The sequence below is a fragment of the Microtus pennsylvanicus genome, chromosome 2 (genome assembly GCF_037038515.1).
Source record: "Microtus pennsylvanicus isolate mMicPen1 chromosome 2, mMicPen1.hap1, whole genome shotgun sequence".
In the NCBI taxonomy this organism is placed as follows: Eukaryota; Metazoa; Chordata; class Mammalia; order Rodentia; family Cricetidae; genus Microtus; species Microtus pennsylvanicus.
The window spans coordinates 32,292,510-32,307,855 of NC_134580.1; the positions used below are offsets into that span (position 1 = coordinate 32,292,510).

General features: G+C 57.7%; 1 protein-coding gene across 7 annotated transcripts; it reads left to right on the forward strand.

Annotated features, from left to right (window-relative positions):
- Nucleotides 1-15,340, forward strand: Tns2 (tensin 2). 7 transcript variants are annotated; one of them, XM_075960747.1, is made up of 30 exons: nt 3,430-3,631; nt 3,817-3,925; nt 4,300-4,337; nt 5,160-5,198; nt 5,452-5,490; nt 5,627-5,676; nt 5,903-6,074; nt 6,354-6,404; nt 6,773-6,895; nt 6,980-7,044; nt 7,296-7,437; nt 7,801-7,884; nt 8,195-8,307; nt 8,390-8,450; nt 8,637-8,712; nt 8,961-9,090; nt 9,178-9,243; nt 9,323-9,436; nt 9,702-10,892; nt 11,026-11,164; nt 11,254-11,807; nt 11,912-12,001; nt 12,257-12,382; nt 12,559-12,651; nt 12,763-12,840; nt 12,985-13,062; nt 13,389-13,557; nt 14,461-14,529; nt 14,641-14,670; nt 14,783-15,340. In XM_075960747.1, exons 12-30 carry the CDS (start codon nt 7,829-7,831, stop codon nt 14,919-14,921), a joined length of 3,372 nt encoding a protein of 1,123 aa, XP_075816862.1. In that variant the 5' UTR covers nt 3,430-3,631; nt 3,817-3,925; nt 4,300-4,337; nt 5,160-5,198; nt 5,452-5,490; nt 5,627-5,676; nt 5,903-6,074; nt 6,354-6,404; nt 6,773-6,895; nt 6,980-7,044; nt 7,296-7,437; nt 7,801-7,828; the 3' UTR covers nt 14,922-15,340. The 7 variants fall into 7 exon arrangements, with proteins under 7 accessions (XP_075816858.1, XP_075816857.1, XP_075816859.1 ...); XM_075960748.1 differs by having other exon boundaries at nt 7,323-7,437; XM_075960743.1 differs by lacking the exons at nt 3,430-3,631; nt 7,296-7,437 and adding an exon at nt 1-133.
- The last annotated feature ends 6 nt before the right edge of the window (nt 15,341-15,346 follow it).

Sequence of the window (15,346 nt, forward strand, 5' to 3'; positions counted from 1 at the left end):
CCCGCCGCCGCTGCCGCCGCCGCCGCCGCCTCCGCGTGTCGCGGCGCGGCTGGCCGGGATGGGCTGGCCCGGGGGCGCCCCCTGCTGCTGCCCCGGTCCGTCGCGCCCCCGGCCCTCCGGGCGCCCCCCACAGGTGAGTGGCCGCGCCACGCCGAGCGGGAACGCGGGCGGCGGCCCTCTGCGTCACAGCGCGCGGTCCGAGCCAGGGGCGGGCGCCAGGGGGCGCGGGGGGCGCCAGGGGTCCCGGAACACGGGGCGCGGCGGGAGCCCGAGGCTGGGACTGCGGCCAGCACCGCCCTGGTCGCAGGGAGATAGGGGGCAGTTAGAGATCCTAGAGGTGACGAGGGGGCGGGGCACGGCTGTGGTCCTAGTTCAGGACGCCACGCCTTCCCGCGCCTCACTGCGCACTGCTGCAGGGTCAGGCCAGTCTCCCAATGCATCCCCAGTTCCAAAGACAAGCGCACTTTGAACACAAGATGCCCGCGGCAGCTGGCAGCTGTGTTTCGGCCGTGGCCTGGCCGAGGGCATCCAAGCGTGTTCTTCTCCTGTGCCCTATCTGGGACACTGAGGCACAATGCAGGCACAGATGAAGCCGATCCCTCCTATAAGCCGTCTTCCACTTCTGTCCTGCCTAAACACCCCCTAGGTCCCTTTGGATACACCCCTGAATCCTACCTCCATTCCCCTCCCTTCTTTCCTGGGCCTCACTCCTCTGTGGCCCGGCTCCCAGCTTCTCATCCAACCACAGCTATTTCCAGGAAGGAGGGGTGTGGGGGTGGGTGGAGGGGTTTCTCCAAACAAACCCAAGGCTTTAGAGTAAGAGGGGGCCTGGCTGAAGAGAAGCAAAAACAGATATGGAATATTCCAAGCAGGAGGTGGGAAGTGAGGATCCGCAGGATCTGGTGATGCCAGCTCAGCCTTCCCTGTCTCCTTCCAGAAGTACTCTACTCCCCATGGGGACACTCTTAGAGCTGTGGGGCTCTTGACCAGCCAACACATTGCTTAGGCCACAGTCCCCATCGCAGTCACCGACTGGACACTTTTCTAGTCAGGGTGGGCAGTGAAAGTTCAATGAGGCCAGAGGATATTTGGGGAACCTTTCCCAGAGGAGGCAGCAGAAGGAGGACTATGCATTATTGGTACAGAGGGGAAAATACTGGATGGGAGAGGCCACACTCACCCAGGCACTACAGTGACCCATCAACCCCAGCAGGACCGGTGCTGCCCACCTGGCTGTCAGCCTGGAATGTCCTGGGACACAGCCAGCACTCAGGTAGGGATCACAGAGCCGGTGGACCTCTCCAGTTACAGGATGGGGGCCCACACCTTGCCACTCAGGTGCCACCTTCTACCTGGGGCATACAGAAAGAGACCTCAGAATGAGGTGTCCCAGGGAGTAGCTAGAGTTGGAGCAGTTGCACTGGGACGTTCAGTAAATTCCATGCTAATGAGGATGACAAGGTTGGACATTCTTTCAAGTGACAGCATTCCAAAGGCTGCTGTCCCAGGCTTGGGCTGAGAACCCCCAGGCCATTGACCCTTGTTTAAGGAAGATTGTTCCGTCCTTTCCAAGGCCCCAACCACCTCCTTCCCTTGACTCCAGGGACAGGAAGTTGGCCCAATTCCCAGGAGGGAAGCAGGAGGCCCTAGAGGGGGTGGAGTATGTGTTGGGAGGGGGCCTCCTGTCCAATCTTCAGGCCCAGTGACAGCCACAGAGGAAGGAGAGCCAGGCCCAGAAGAGCCATGAAGGTAGTGCTCAGGTTTGGGGGGTTGCGTGGGGTGCTGGGTGCAGGGCACATAGGCAGAACTGTGGCTTAACTGGACCACAGTAGCTGGGGTCTTCAGGTGGAGCCTTCCCAGTGCTTTGGGTTGCAAGATGGAACCACTAGTGTGGGCAGCTGGGCTTTCTGGCCGAAACTTGGCCTTGAGGTGGGCCCAGCAGGATCCTTTCCCATCTAACTCCTTTCTTTCACCCTGAGGATTCTGAGTCCTGGGCTGCCATGGGTACTAGTTCCCAGCTCCACTCCCTTCCCACAGGAAGTCCCAAGGGAGCATACGAGTCCAGGCTAGAGACTGGCTGGGGACACAGTGTTCTCTGGCCTTCCAGGACTGCCCTGAGACCTGAATTCCCACCCCGCCTCACTGGTTGATTCTGGGGCTGGATCTCAGGACCACAGACCCCTACACAGGGTGGCCCTCCGGGTAAGAGGCAGCTCCAGACGAGATGGGGAGAGCCAAAGATCTTGGGCTGACACTCCCAGCAGGGTAGATCCTGGGAATCTGATCTCCTGGCCTCCCCCACATCCTCCCCCACCCCACTTCCTGGAGCAGCGACCTGCCCCCTTCCCGCCTGCACTTCCCTCCACTTCCAGGGCCAGGCTTCTCCACACACCAGCTAGACAGCCTCCCCTCCACCCAAGGGAAGAGGCTGCCTGAGCCAGGCTGCTTCCAGGAAGCCCCAGGCCAAGCCCCAGCATTGTTCAGGCCTTGCAGCCAAGAGCCCAGCCAGCCAGCCACCATGAAGTCCAGCGGCCCTGTGGAAAGGTTGCTCAGAGTCCTGGGGAGGAGGGACAGCAGCCGGGCCACCAGCAGGGTAGGAGTGCCCCACCAGCAGGGCAAAGGTGGGGCAGGGTGGAAGTGGGGGGGGTTAGGGGTAGGGGGACGGTCAGGATTCAGGCCAGACCCGCTTGCTAGTTTCAGCCTCTTCCGCTTCTTACCCTGCCTTAGTATTCCCCTCATTCCTCTGGCCTCTGTTTTGACGTCTCTGTGTATTTCCTGGTTTGAGTTTGAATTAGCCCTGGGGGTTCAGTTAAGAGCTTAAGCCCTGACCTCCCAGGGAAGCTTGAGAGAAAAGGGATGGGAAGAAGGGAATGAAAGGTAGGGAGGAAGCCAGGTCTCCAGGCACTCTAACTGGGAGGTTGCCTTCCACTGACGTCATCTGCACATGATGCTATCAACAAGTATGTCCAAGTGTCATAGCGGGTCCCACCTCCAGTCCAGGAGTTCTGGAACAGTCAGGAGACCAAACCTGGTGCTGTCGTTGGACTCCCCCTTGCCTTTTGAAGGTGTCACCACTGTGGTGGGAGAGGAGGGAACAGGAGTTTGAATACAGAGACTGCGAATGCGTATGGCGGATGGTCCACAGACATGGGCTGGGAGGGGTGGATTGGGATGAGAGGGACTGAAGTAGACCTGGGCAAGTGGAGGGAGCTCAGCTGCTGGCCTCACAACTCCGCACGCACGGGGAGGGCACCTACAGAGGCAGCGGGCAGCTGCTGCGCCGCCCACTGTGTCCTCCTTCCAGCTGCTGCCTGCCGCCCCAGTACACAAAGAATATTAAACTTGTTGTTCTGACCATGGGGGAGGGGCATGTCAGCTGCCTGCAGCGTGGGGACATTGAGAGCCAGGGGCTCAGGACTGGCTGAAGCCAGTCTGGGTGTTGTGTGACAACGTGCATGTGTGTCTGGGCCGTCAGCTCTCAGTAGCCAAGCCTCATCAGGGGAGGGCGAGATAGCAAGAGTCAGACCCCTGCTCTGCCGAGATTCGGGAAGTGGCAACGACAAGGACAGCACGAAGCAGGGCCACGTGAGGGGCCTAAGTGATCTCTTAGGGAGGAGTTGACCTAGCCAAGGTGACGCAAGGGGTCACATTCCAAGCCCTGTAGAGGACAGGCCCCATGACTTCCCTGAAACAGCTGTGGCCAAGTGTGCCTTGGAGTTCAGAGGGAAGCAGCGTTGTCCTACACGGCTCCTGCCCAGCCTGGAGATGGGCCCACTAGGAACTCACACCTCTGTTTGTCTCCCATCCCGCCCGCAGCCTAGGAAAGCAGAACCACACAGCTTCAGGGAGAAGGTTTTCCGGAAGAAAGCGCCAGTGTGTGCGGTGTGTAAAGTCACCATCGACGGGACAGGTGTCTCCTGCCGAGGTGAGGTGCTGTTCCGTTCCACTCTCAGCCCACTGCTCCCTGCGCCACTGTGCTGCCGCTCCAGGAGCAGGCAGACTCACGGAACAGAAACAAATGCCCTCGCTCGCTCGCTCACATCCACAGAGCCTAGGAGATCTGACTGCTTCCTTCCCATCCCCACCTGGGATAGGGGCTTCCCTTCCTCCTCACCTCCATTCAGCCTAGATCAGAACCTCTGGCCCTTTCCCCTGACTCAGGAGCAGAACCTGCTGTTACCCTGTCCTGCTCATGACTCCCGCAATCCAGTGTTCAGTCCCAGGGTTGGCTTTCAGGGCCTGGGGAAGTGGAGGATGGCCCTAAGTCCCTGCTAACCTTTTCCTCCCTTTCCTCTCTAGTCTGCAAGGTGGCCACACACAGAAAATGCGAAGCAAAGGTGGGTGCCTGGGCCTAGCTGCCGGGGATGGAGCCTTTCCACTGCCCAGACAGGCTTCTTCATCCACGCTGGCATGCTGGTCATTCCTAGAAACCCCTCCTGGGTGGCAGGGGTGTTGTGCTGGGCCCTTTAAGAACCACCCTACTCCACCCCTGGGGGGTTGGCCCAGGAGGGTGGACAGTGAGACAGCATTTGTCTTGGTGCTGTGCCCAGGCTGCAGCTGGCTGGGGGGGGGGGGGAGGAAGGGCGGGGTGAACAGAGAGGGAGCAGGATTTCAGAGACCAGGCCACAGAATAGGCTGTGCTTTCCCTCTGGGAAGGGTCCTCAGGATGCCTGAGTTGATCTTACCCTGGGTGCTGGAAGGGCTGGGCCTCTTCAGCCCATACTGTAGGTGGTATCCACTGTCCACTGAGAACCTAAGGCAGCCCCATCTCTGAGGAACATTCCTGGTTCTCCTCCAGTGCAGGGGGGTAGTCCCAGGGCCTCAAGCTAGCTTGGGGGAGCTATGTCCCCATGGGTGGGGTCTCAACGGTGAAAGAGGCTAGTGTCCACCCCTGGCCATTGCCTGCCTGCCTGCCTCTATATATAACTCCTGTCCTGCAGCTGGATGAATGGGGGTCTGTTTGGGCAGGGGGCTGAAAGCCAAGAGCAACAAGCAGGGGGCCTGAGAGGTGGGGGACCAGGAGGTCAGAAGCAAGGCTCCCTTAAATAGAGGAACCTCAACTGGAGCCTGTACTCAGCAGTTGACAGCCCCTCCACCTTGCTGCTGAGGCCGGGCACCCCATTTCATCAGCTCAGTCCCTTACTCCCGTCTCCTTCCAGGTGACTTCACCCTGTCAGGCCTTGCCCCCTGCGGAGCTGGTGAGTGTGCTCTAGGATGGGGCAGGGAAGACAGGAACTTGACTAGTGTTCAGAGGTCTAGTGGTCTCAGAGGGTCCCCAGGAAGTTACCTAAAACTGAGCGCTGTGGGTATTGACTGTTTTAGCTCTTCACTGTTATTGTCTTCTAGGGCCTGCTGGGGGGCGGGGGGCTGGAGACCCCCCCACTCCAGGTCCAGACTAGTCATTGCCCCTGCCCTAACCACTCCCATTTCCTCCCCTACCTCCTCCTCTAGCGGAGAAACACTGCCCCAGTCCGGCGCATAGAACACCTGGTAAGGGATGCTAGGGCCTGGGCGGGAGGGGCGCGTGGGTAGCTTTTGGGAGACCACGGCTTGTGGAACTTTAGACTGGGATGCTTAGAAGAGATGCATCCAAAGAGATGTCTGCATAAGGTTTCTCGTCCACTAGGGGTCCACCAAGTCCCTGAACCACTCAAAGCTTCGCAGCACCCTACCCAGGTGAGTGAGGGCGCCCGGCGAGCCCACGTGGGCACTTTCTACCGGACCCCACTCAGCTCATGACAGTGACCCCCAATAAAACGCCCCAGGACAGTGCTCCTCCTCCGGACCACGCCCCCTCAGGATCTAGCAGGCCTCCCAGCGTTCCCCATTACCCTTTTCATCATCCTAGCCCCGTGGGGCGCCTGGCCTCTGTTCCCTAAATCAGCTTTGCGACTTCTGCCAGGAGCTTCAGCCTGGATCCGCTCATGGAGCGTCGCTGGGACTTGGACCTCACCTATGTGACCGAGCGGATATTGGCTGCGGCTTTCCCCTCACGGCCGGATGAGCAGCGACACCGGGTCCACCTGCGCGAGCTGGCCCACGTGCTGCAGTCTAAGCACCGGGACAAGTACCTGGTGAGGAGCGGGTCGACCTGATTCAACCAATGAGAGGGCTGGGAAGTCCAAATGGGCAAGGCTACTGTTTGCCATCAGTCCCTGAGTTGGGTCTGGCAGGGGGCGGTGTTGGTGTGCGAGGCCGCGGCGGGGCCTGAGCTCAGTTGGGCGAGCAGCAGCTGGCAGAGAATCCAGCTCCAGAGGATTGCAATCTCTCTTTAGAGGAAGATTCTCACTGAGGGTCCACCTCCAGCCCCTCTGTCTGAGGTTGCCTTCATCTAACTCTTCTCTTTATTTCAGCTCTTCAACCTTTCAGAGAAGCGACATGACCTGACCCGCTTGAACCCTAAGGTAGGAGGGTAATGGTCTGTCTGACCTTTAAACTGAGCCAACCGTGGGAGAAAACTCCTCCTCCTTGATATTAGTAGCAGTTGACATCCACTTTACTCTTCTTTTTTTTTTAATTAAAAACGATTTACTTTTCATTTTACATACCGACCTCAGTCCCTCTTCCTCTTCTGCACTCGTAAGCACTCTCCCATATGACATACCATTTAAGATACCTGAAAACGTGGTACAGATTGGCTGAAAACCGCAGCCTGCTACTGTGGACTGCTAGCAAGCCCCACCTCGCCCCAGGGCTATTTTACATCCATGCCCCCTCACCTCCTTGTTCTTGCTCCCCCTCACACACAGTTGTACCCCCTGTACTTTCCCAGGTGCAGGACTTTGGCTGGCCTGAGCTGCATGCCCCGCCTCTGGACAAACTGTGTTCCATCTGCAAGGCCATGGAGACGTGGCTCAGTGCTGACCCCCAGCACGTGGTCGTGTTGTACTGCAAGGTGGGCTGGGACCTTGGGGTCATAGAGCTGAGGCAACCTCAGCCTAGACCACGCAGGCCCCACAACCATTTCTTTACCTCCCAGGGGAGCAAGGGCAAGCTAGGGGTCATCGTCTCTGCCTACATGCATTACAGCAAGATCTCAGCAGGGTGAGTTGCCCTGCCCTGGGCCCTTCCTCATCTGAGCCTGTAGTCACAGTCCTAAACTGTAAACTTGGTGTGGTACCGCCTATCTCCACATGGTGCCCAGCATTCTCCAACGGATGAGCTGGGCTAGTTTCCTATGGCTGTCAACAAAATGCCATTAGCTGGCGTAAGATAACTCAATTGTCTCACAGTTCTAAGATGCTAAAATTCAAAGTCAAGGTATCAGTGGGGCCTTGCTCTCTCTGTGACCCTAGGCAGACTCCTTCCGTGCCTCTTTCCAGCTGCTGGTGGTGGCTGGCACTTCTTGGCAGTTCTTGGCTTGCATCTCTTGGCAGTTCTTGGCTTGCATCGGCATCACTCCAGCCTCTGCCTTCATCATCACGTGGTGTTCTCTCTGTGCGTCTGTTTCTGTTCTTCCTCTTCTAAGGGCCAATCCCACCTTGCTCCTGCATGATCCCATCTTAGCCTATCTAACCACATCTGCAGAGGGACATCTGAGGTACATTTCTCTGGGGGAGGGACACATCTCAGCCCATCAGATTGTCTAACTGCCCCGTTTTACAGGTAAGGAAAGTCAAATTCAGGGGACAATTGCCTGAGGCCCAACAACCGGGACTATAGGGCTTCTAGCTTTCTTTACCACTGGGGGTCTGCTCTACACTGAGGAGATCTCATGGTTCCTCCTTCCCTGGGGCTTAAGCATGGAAGGCCAAAATGAGACTGATCCATAAGCACCCCCACCTGCCCTGTTCTCCCCAGGGCAGACCAGGCGCTGGCAACTCTCACCATGAGGAAATTCTGTGAGGACAAGGTGGCCACGGAACTGCAGCCCTCCCAGCGCCGGTGAGCAGCCCAATGGGGGAGGGCTGATCCTCTTGCTCAGGCAGCACACCTGACACCCACAATGCAAGGGATCCAGGCACTGTCCCAAGGTCTGGGGACTCAGCACAAACAGGGTTAGGCTCTCGGGGTGTTCATTTCACTGGAGTGGAAGACAAGAAGCCATGCGCAAACAGATTAGAAAGTACAGCAGAGGCTTGTGAGAAAGGCTTTAGGGTCTCCCAAGGTTTGGTACAAGGTCTGCACTGCTGAGGTAGTGTGGGGAGCCCTCTAGAGGAAGACACTGATGCTTTCCTTGGCACTCTCCCACCAGCTATGTCAGCTACTTCAGCGGGCTGCTGTCTGGCTCCATCAGGATGAACAGCAGCCCGCTCTTCCTGCACTATGTGTTTGTACCCATGCTGCCAGCCTTTGAGCCCAACACAGGTGAGTCCACCTGGGCTGTATTCCACAGGAACAGCCGTTCCCCACCCCACTTCACCCCACATGTCTTCCTCTACCCCTCCAGGCTTCCAGCCCTTCCTCAAAATCTACCAGTCTATGCAGCTGGTCTACACATCTGGAGTATAGTGAGTGCTCTGTTCCCTGGCTCTGACACTTCCCTGCGTGTGTCCCTCTGTCTGTCCCTAGCCTCCCCAGGCTCCGCCTTCTGGCTCCAGCCAGGGAGGTGGAAGTACTCTCTAGGGCCTGACTACATACCACCTCTGTGCCTTCCCTGGATGCTTCTGACTGTTCTGCCTTCTCTCTACCCAAAGTCACATTGCAGGCCCAGGACCCCAGCAACTTTGCATCAGCCTAGAGCCAGCTCTCCTCCTCAAAGGCGATGTCATGGTGAGGGGGATCCTGAGGCTGGGGACTGTACTGGAGTGGGGGCTTCTAGCCATATAGTCAACTGACCAGGCATCAGTTCGAGCAGGACTGGAGGGTCCCAAGGAAATCCTCCACCTGGTATCCCGAAGGAGAGTTCACCCTGAAACCAGGACATGGCAGAAGCTGTCAACTGGCAGCCCTTGGGGTAAAGGCACAAATAAGGCAAAATGGATATGAAGGCCTGACCCCAGGCTCCTGCCCTCCTTCAGGTAACCTGCTATCACAAGAGTGGCCAGGGGACAGACCGGACCCTTGTGTTCCGAGTTCAATTCCACACGTGTACTGTCCATGGGTCACGGCTCGCCTTCCCCAAGGACCAGCTGGATGAGGCCTGGGCCGGTGAGTCAGAGGCTTAGGAAGTGGCAGGTGGGCGGAGACGGGGTGTCAGCAGGGCCTGGCTCCTCACTGCCACCACCTCCTCCACAGATGAGCGATTCCCCTTCCAAGCCTCAGTGGAGTTTGTCTTCTCCTCCAGTCCTGAGAAGATCAAAGGTAACTGGGAGCTGGAGGGGTAGAGTGCTGAGCGTATTGGGGGGCCCCTGATCTTCAGTACTCAGGCAGCTTTCTACAGGCAACACCCCACGGAATGATCCCTCTGTCTCTGTGGATTATAACACAACGGAGCCTGCTGTACGCTGGGACTCCTACGAGAACTTCAACCAGCACCATGAGGACAGTGTGGATGGTATGTGGGGTGGAGGGCAGTGGGGATGGGGTGTGGGGTGGAGGGCAGTGGGGATGGGGTGTGGGGTGGACAGTGGGGATGGGGTGTGGGGTGGAGGACAGTGGGGATGGGGTGTGGGGTGGTGAACAGTGGGGATGGGGTGTGGGGTGGACAGTGGGGATGGGGTGTGGGTGGTGGGCTGGCAGAGATATAGTTTTGTGGTTTGTGGGGAGAGGCACACTAAGGTGTTAGTGATGTCCTCACTCCCAAATTCTTCCCCACTCAGGCTCCTTGGCCCACACGAGGGGCCCCCTGGATGGCAGTCCTTATGCCCAGGTGCAGCGGGTCCCCCGTCAGACTCCACCGGCACCTTCTCCAGAGCTTCCCCCGCCCCCCATGCTCTCTGTCAGCAGTGACTCCGGCCACTCGTCCACACTCACCACAGAACCCACAGCAGAATCCCCTGGCCGACCACCCCCAACCGCTGCTGAACGTCAGGAGCTGGATCGTCTGCTGGGAGGCTGTGGAGTGGCCAGCGGGGGCCGTGGAGCTGGGCGTGAGACAGCTATCCTAGATGATGAAGAGCAGCCCTCTGTGGGTGGGGGCCTGCACCTTGGGATGTATCCAAGTCACAGGCCTGGCCTCAGCCGCCACTGCTCCTGCCGGCAGGGCTACCGGGAGCCCTGTGCAGTCCCCAATGGGGGTTACTACCGGCCGGAGGAAACCCTGGAGAGACGACGGCCCTATGGAGGCTACACAGAAAGCTCTATGGAGAAGAGGCGCCTCTGCAGGTCACTGTCAGAAGGGCCATACCCCTACGCATCTGAGCTAGGGAAACCAGCCAGTGGAGACTTTGGCTACCGCTCAGCAGGTTACCGGGAGGTGGTGATCCTGGAGGACCCTGCGGTGCCTGCCTTATGCTCATGCCCAGCCTGTGAGGAGAAGCTGGCCCTGCCCACAGCAGCCCTATATGGACTGCGACTAGAGAGGGAGGCTGGAGAGGGGTGGCCCAGTGAAGCAGGCAAGCCTCTTCTGCATCCAGTGAGGCCCGGACACCCATTGCCTCTGCTAGTGCCTGCCTGTGGGCATCACCATGCCCCCATGCCTGACTACAGCTGCCTGAAGCCACCCAAGGTGGGCGAGGAAGGGCATGAGGGCTGTTCTTATGCCATATGCCCTGAAGGCAGGTATGGGCATCCGGGGTACCCTGCCCTGGTAACCTATGGCTATGGAGGAGCAGTTCCCAGTTACTGCCCAGCATATGGCCGGGTACCTCACAGTTGTGGATCCCCAGGTGAGAGCAGAGGGTACCCTAGCCCTGGTGCTCACTCACCACGGGCTGGTTCTGTGTCCCCGGGGAGTCCACCCTACCTGCAATCCAGGAAGCTGGGTTATGAGATTCCTGCAGAGGATGGAAGGGACAAGTACCCACTGCCTGGGCACCTGGCCTCCACAGGAGGACCCTTGGCATCTACAGGTGAGGACAGGAGAGTGGGAGTGTCCAGGGCAGAGGAGGGTTCCAAATGCTGCTGTGGGTGCCATGGGTAGAAGGGAACTGAGCCAGACAGAAGAGTAAGCTCCTGTTCACAGAGCCCCTCTCCCCATCTCAGAGTCACCTGAGCTGTCCTGGAGGGATGGCTCCACTGGGCACAGCACGCTGCCTCGGTCTCCCCAGTGCACTGCCTCTTCAGAGCTGTCTGGTCCCTCCACGCCCCTGCACACCAGCAGCCCAGTCCAGGGCAAAGAAAGGTACACAGAGGACCAAGGCTACCTGGGCACTTTGTCTGGTGTCGGCAGCCAAGGCAGGGGCTGTCTGACCATCTACATTTCCCCTGCAGCACCCGACAGCAAGACACCAGGTCTTCCTCCTTGGTACCAACTCAGAGACTGGGTCCCGGCGAGGCCTTGCCCCGTGTTGTCCAGGGAGGCACTGAAAAGGCTCCTGAGCTGCTGGCCAGCAGCAAGCCTGAGCCACCAGACCTTAGCCCTTTCTCCCAGACCTCCCCACCCAGCTCACCCAATGGCTGGCCTCAGGAAAGGAGCCCAGGGAGTCATCCCAACAGTGCCAGTCCTCGGGGCCCCGTGCCAACCACCCTGCCTGGACTCCACCATGCTCCCTGGCGGGGGCCCCCAGACAGTCCCGATGGCTCCCCCCTTACTCCTGTGCCTACCCAAATGCCCTGGCTTGTGGCCAGCCCAGAACCACCCCAGAGCTCACCCACCCCTGCCTTCCCATTGGCTGCCTCCTATGATGCCAGTGGGCCCACTCAACCACCACTGCCTGAGAAACGACACCTGCCTGGTTCGGGGCAACAGCCATCACCACCAGCCAGAGGCGCCAATCAACACGTCACCTTTGCACCTCCTCTCCCAGATGTCACCCAGCCCCCAGGTATAAGGGGGTTGTAGGACAACTGGATGTCCTTTAAAGAATCCCACCTCCCAGAGAGACCGTGGGGACCCCTGGGGTTCAAACTCAATCCCTCCCTCTCCTAGAGCACCCTTTACAAGAGAACCAAACCAATGTCAAGTTCGTCCAGGACACATCCAAGTTCTGGTACAAGCCGCACCTGTCCCGTGACCAAGGTACGAAGTCAGAAAAGGTAGTGTGCCCATCCCACCCCACCTCCAAGGCCTGTCTTGGCTGTAAGTCTCATCCTGATGGTTCCCTCTGTCTAAGCTCATAGCGGAGTTGCTCACTGGTGACCCAGCTTTGGCCTCAGACTAGCTGTCCAAAGCCCTATGACTCCAGGTCCCAGAGTTCCGCCATCCACACAGACTTGGGAGCCCTGCTAGTGGGGCTGTGCAGGCTGCCAGCCAACTCTAACTTTTGCCCTGCAGCCATCGCCCTGCTCAAAGACAAAGACCCTGGGGCCTTCCTGATCAGGGACAGCCATTCATTCCAAGGAGCCTATGGACTAGCCCTCAAGGTGGCTACACCCCCACCCAGCGCCCAGCCCTGGAAAGGTAGAGGATGCTCCAGCTGAGGGAGCAGGTGTGGCTAGGGGAGAAGCAGTAGAATCAAGCCTAGAGCGATGCACAGGACAGCTCCATGAAGGGAAGGGGCAAGGAAAGCCCACCAGGGAGCAACTGAGATCCTGGAATCTAGTAAAGCTTCACTTTTACACCCTCCCTTCACTCAGGGGACCCCTCAGAGCAACTGGTTCGCCATTTCCTCATTGAGACTGGGCCCAAAGGCGTGAAGATCAAGGGTTGTCCTACTGAGCCCTATTTTGGTGAGTCTGAGAGGGCTCTAGGGGGTCAGTTAAAGGAGCGGCCTCAAGAGGGCAGTAGAGAAAGCCTGGCCATCCATGTGTCCTTCAGGATGTGTTTTCCTCCCCTTGCAGGCAGCCTCTCTGCCCTGGTCTCTCAACACTCCATCTCCCCCATCTCCCTGCCCTGCTGTCTGCGAATCCCCAGTAAAGGTGTGTGATGTCTCCTCAGCTCTCATCACCTCTACAGCCAAAAGGCCTCCCGTCCCTTCCATTAGGGTAGCTAAGGGAGTAGTCCTCCAGCACCTACGAAAGCCTCTCCCTCTTGACCTTCCTTGGTGGCCCTCATATCCTCAGATCCTCTGGAAAAAGCCCCAGAGGCCCCAGTGCCTACGAACATGAGCACGGCAGCAGACCTCCTGCGGCAGGGAGCAGGTAAGAGACCTATCTTTCCTCCCTCCCCCTGGTGCTCAAGAGGACACTGTAGGCTCCATTGATAGGACGGTAGGAGGTAGACCCACAAAAGCGGAGGAGCCCCGTGTTGTCAGGAAGCAAGAAAGGGGTCACAAGCTAAGTTTTTGGGGTTCACAATACAGGAGTCACAGCTGCTGCAGATCCCTTGGCGTCAGTGTGTGGTTCTGTGCATCCAAACAGCACTGGCAGAGAAAAGCACAGGACAATGGGATGAGAAGCTAAAGGGTAACGGAACCTGGTTCTGGCAAAGCCATGCTAGCTCATCAACCTACTTCCTCTCTCTTTAGCCTGCAGTGTGCTCTACCTGACCTCCGTGGAGACAGAATCACTGACTGGTCCTCAAGCTGTGGCCAAGGCCAGCTCTGCAGCTCTGAGCTGCAGCCCCAACCCAGTACCAGCCATTGTCCACTTCAAGGTCTCAGCTCAAGGCATCACACTGACAGACAACCAGAGAAAGTGAGCCTACAGTCCCAAGGAGGGGACTGGATTGTTTTTTAATTTTCATGTATGTGTACATACATGTCTGCATTGTGTATGAAGGCGCGCCAGTTTGATAATTAAGAATCTTTCTGGTCCCCCGTTGTGGTCAACATGACTTTAATCCCAGTATTCAGGAGGCAGAGGCAGGTGGATCTGAATTCAAGGCCAGCCTAGTCTATGGAGTGAATTCCAGGACAAGCAGGACTACACAAAAACCTTGAAAAAAAAAAGAATCTTTTTGGGTCACTCTTCCACCTTATTGAAGCAAGGTCTCTCAAACCCAAAAGTCAAAGACACAGCTAGTCTTGCTAGCTAGCTCTCTGCTGGGACTCCGTCTCCACTTTCTGAGGCTGAACTGTGGTCCCGGGGACCCAAACTCAACTTCTAGCTTGTATGGCTACTCTATGACTTTAACCTCTGGGCTACCTCCCCAGCCCAGAAACCTGGATTTATTTCTCTCTAAAAACTAATTTATTTACTTTTATTTTACGTGCACTGGTGTTTTGCCTGCATGCATGGTCTGTGTGAGGGTGTCAGATCCCCTGAATTGGAGTTACAGACAGTTGTGAGCTGCATGTGGGTGCTGGGAATTGAACCTGGGTCCCCTGGAAGAGCAGCCAGTGCTCTTAACCTCTGAGCCGTCTGTACATCTTTGAAACCTAGATATCTTTTTCTTTTTTTCCTCCTTGGTTTTTCAAGACAGAGTTTCTCTGTGTAGCCCTTACTGACCTGGAACTCACTATGTAGACCAGACTGGCCTTAAACTGACAGAGATCCTCCTGCCTCTGCCTCCTGAGTGCTGGGATTAAAGGCATGTGCCAGCACAGTGGCGAACCCTGCATTTCTGAGTGTGACTCCCTCCCCAACCGCTCCTCACAGGCTCTTCTTTCGCCGCCATTATCCCGTGAACAGCATCACCTTCTCCAGCACTGACCCCCAGGATCGCAGGTGAGCCTTCCTCTGAGCCCTCCCCAGACTGTGGTCCTGCGGCCTCAGGCCCGGCTCGCCCTTTAGGAGCTGTGCCCTGGGCTGTCCTCCTTCAGGGCTCTCTCTTTACAGATGGACCAACCCCGATGGAACCACCTCCAAGTGAGTCTCCCTGCCAGCCCAACCCTGCCCTGGTCAACAAGCACCCCACACGGCCGGCATTATTCTCCTGTGAAAGGGAGGCGAGGGCCCATGTGTGGCTTTGTCCCTGTAGGATCTTTGGTTTTGTGGCCAAGAAGCCAGGAAGTCCCTGGGAAAATGTGTGTCACCTCTTTGCGGAACTTGACCCAGACCAACCAGCAAGTGCCATAGTCACCTTCATCACCAAAGTTCTGCTGGGCCAGAGAAAATGAAGGAAGCTGAAAGCTCGGAGCCCACATCAGCACCGCTCTCCCAGCACCCACAGCTCTCACTGCCCTGGCCTGGACCCAGGCCCTAGAAGCTGGTGCCACCCTATCAAAGTGTAAGTGGCAGCCTGGGCCACTGTCCTTTTCTGCCCTTGCCTGCTGAGCTAAGTGAGTGGGCCTATGAGATGACCTGGCATGTGAGCAGATGGCAGAGGCAGGTGTGAGGGGTGAAGACGTAGCAATAGTGGAGGCCTGGTGGGGAATGACCCTGCCAGCTCCACCCAGCTGCAGGTCCCATCATGGAGGGAGGGAGAGAAGCGTGGGAACTTTCTGCCTCCCCTCTGAACAGAGACCAGAGTGGGATCAAATAGAGGAAAAAAGAGAGTCTATTTTTGTGTAATAATAAAGAATTTCTATAAACTTTTGAGGAG

Excerpts from the sequence above, each read along its gene's own strand:
- Tns2 (XM_075960742.1), top strand. The coding sequence starts at position 1,663 with ATGTGTTGGGAGGGGGCCTCCTGTCCAATCTTCAGGCCCAGTGACAGC. Across the intron at positions 8,451-8,636 it reads GTCTACACATCTGGAGTATA|TCACATTGCAGGCCCAGGAC; the intron begins GTGAGTGCTCTG and ends CTCTACCCAAAG. Across the intron at positions 14,671-14,782 it reads CCCGATGGAACCACCTCCAA|GATCTTTGGTTTTGTGGCCA; the intron begins GTGAGTCTCCCT and ends TTGTCCCTGTAG.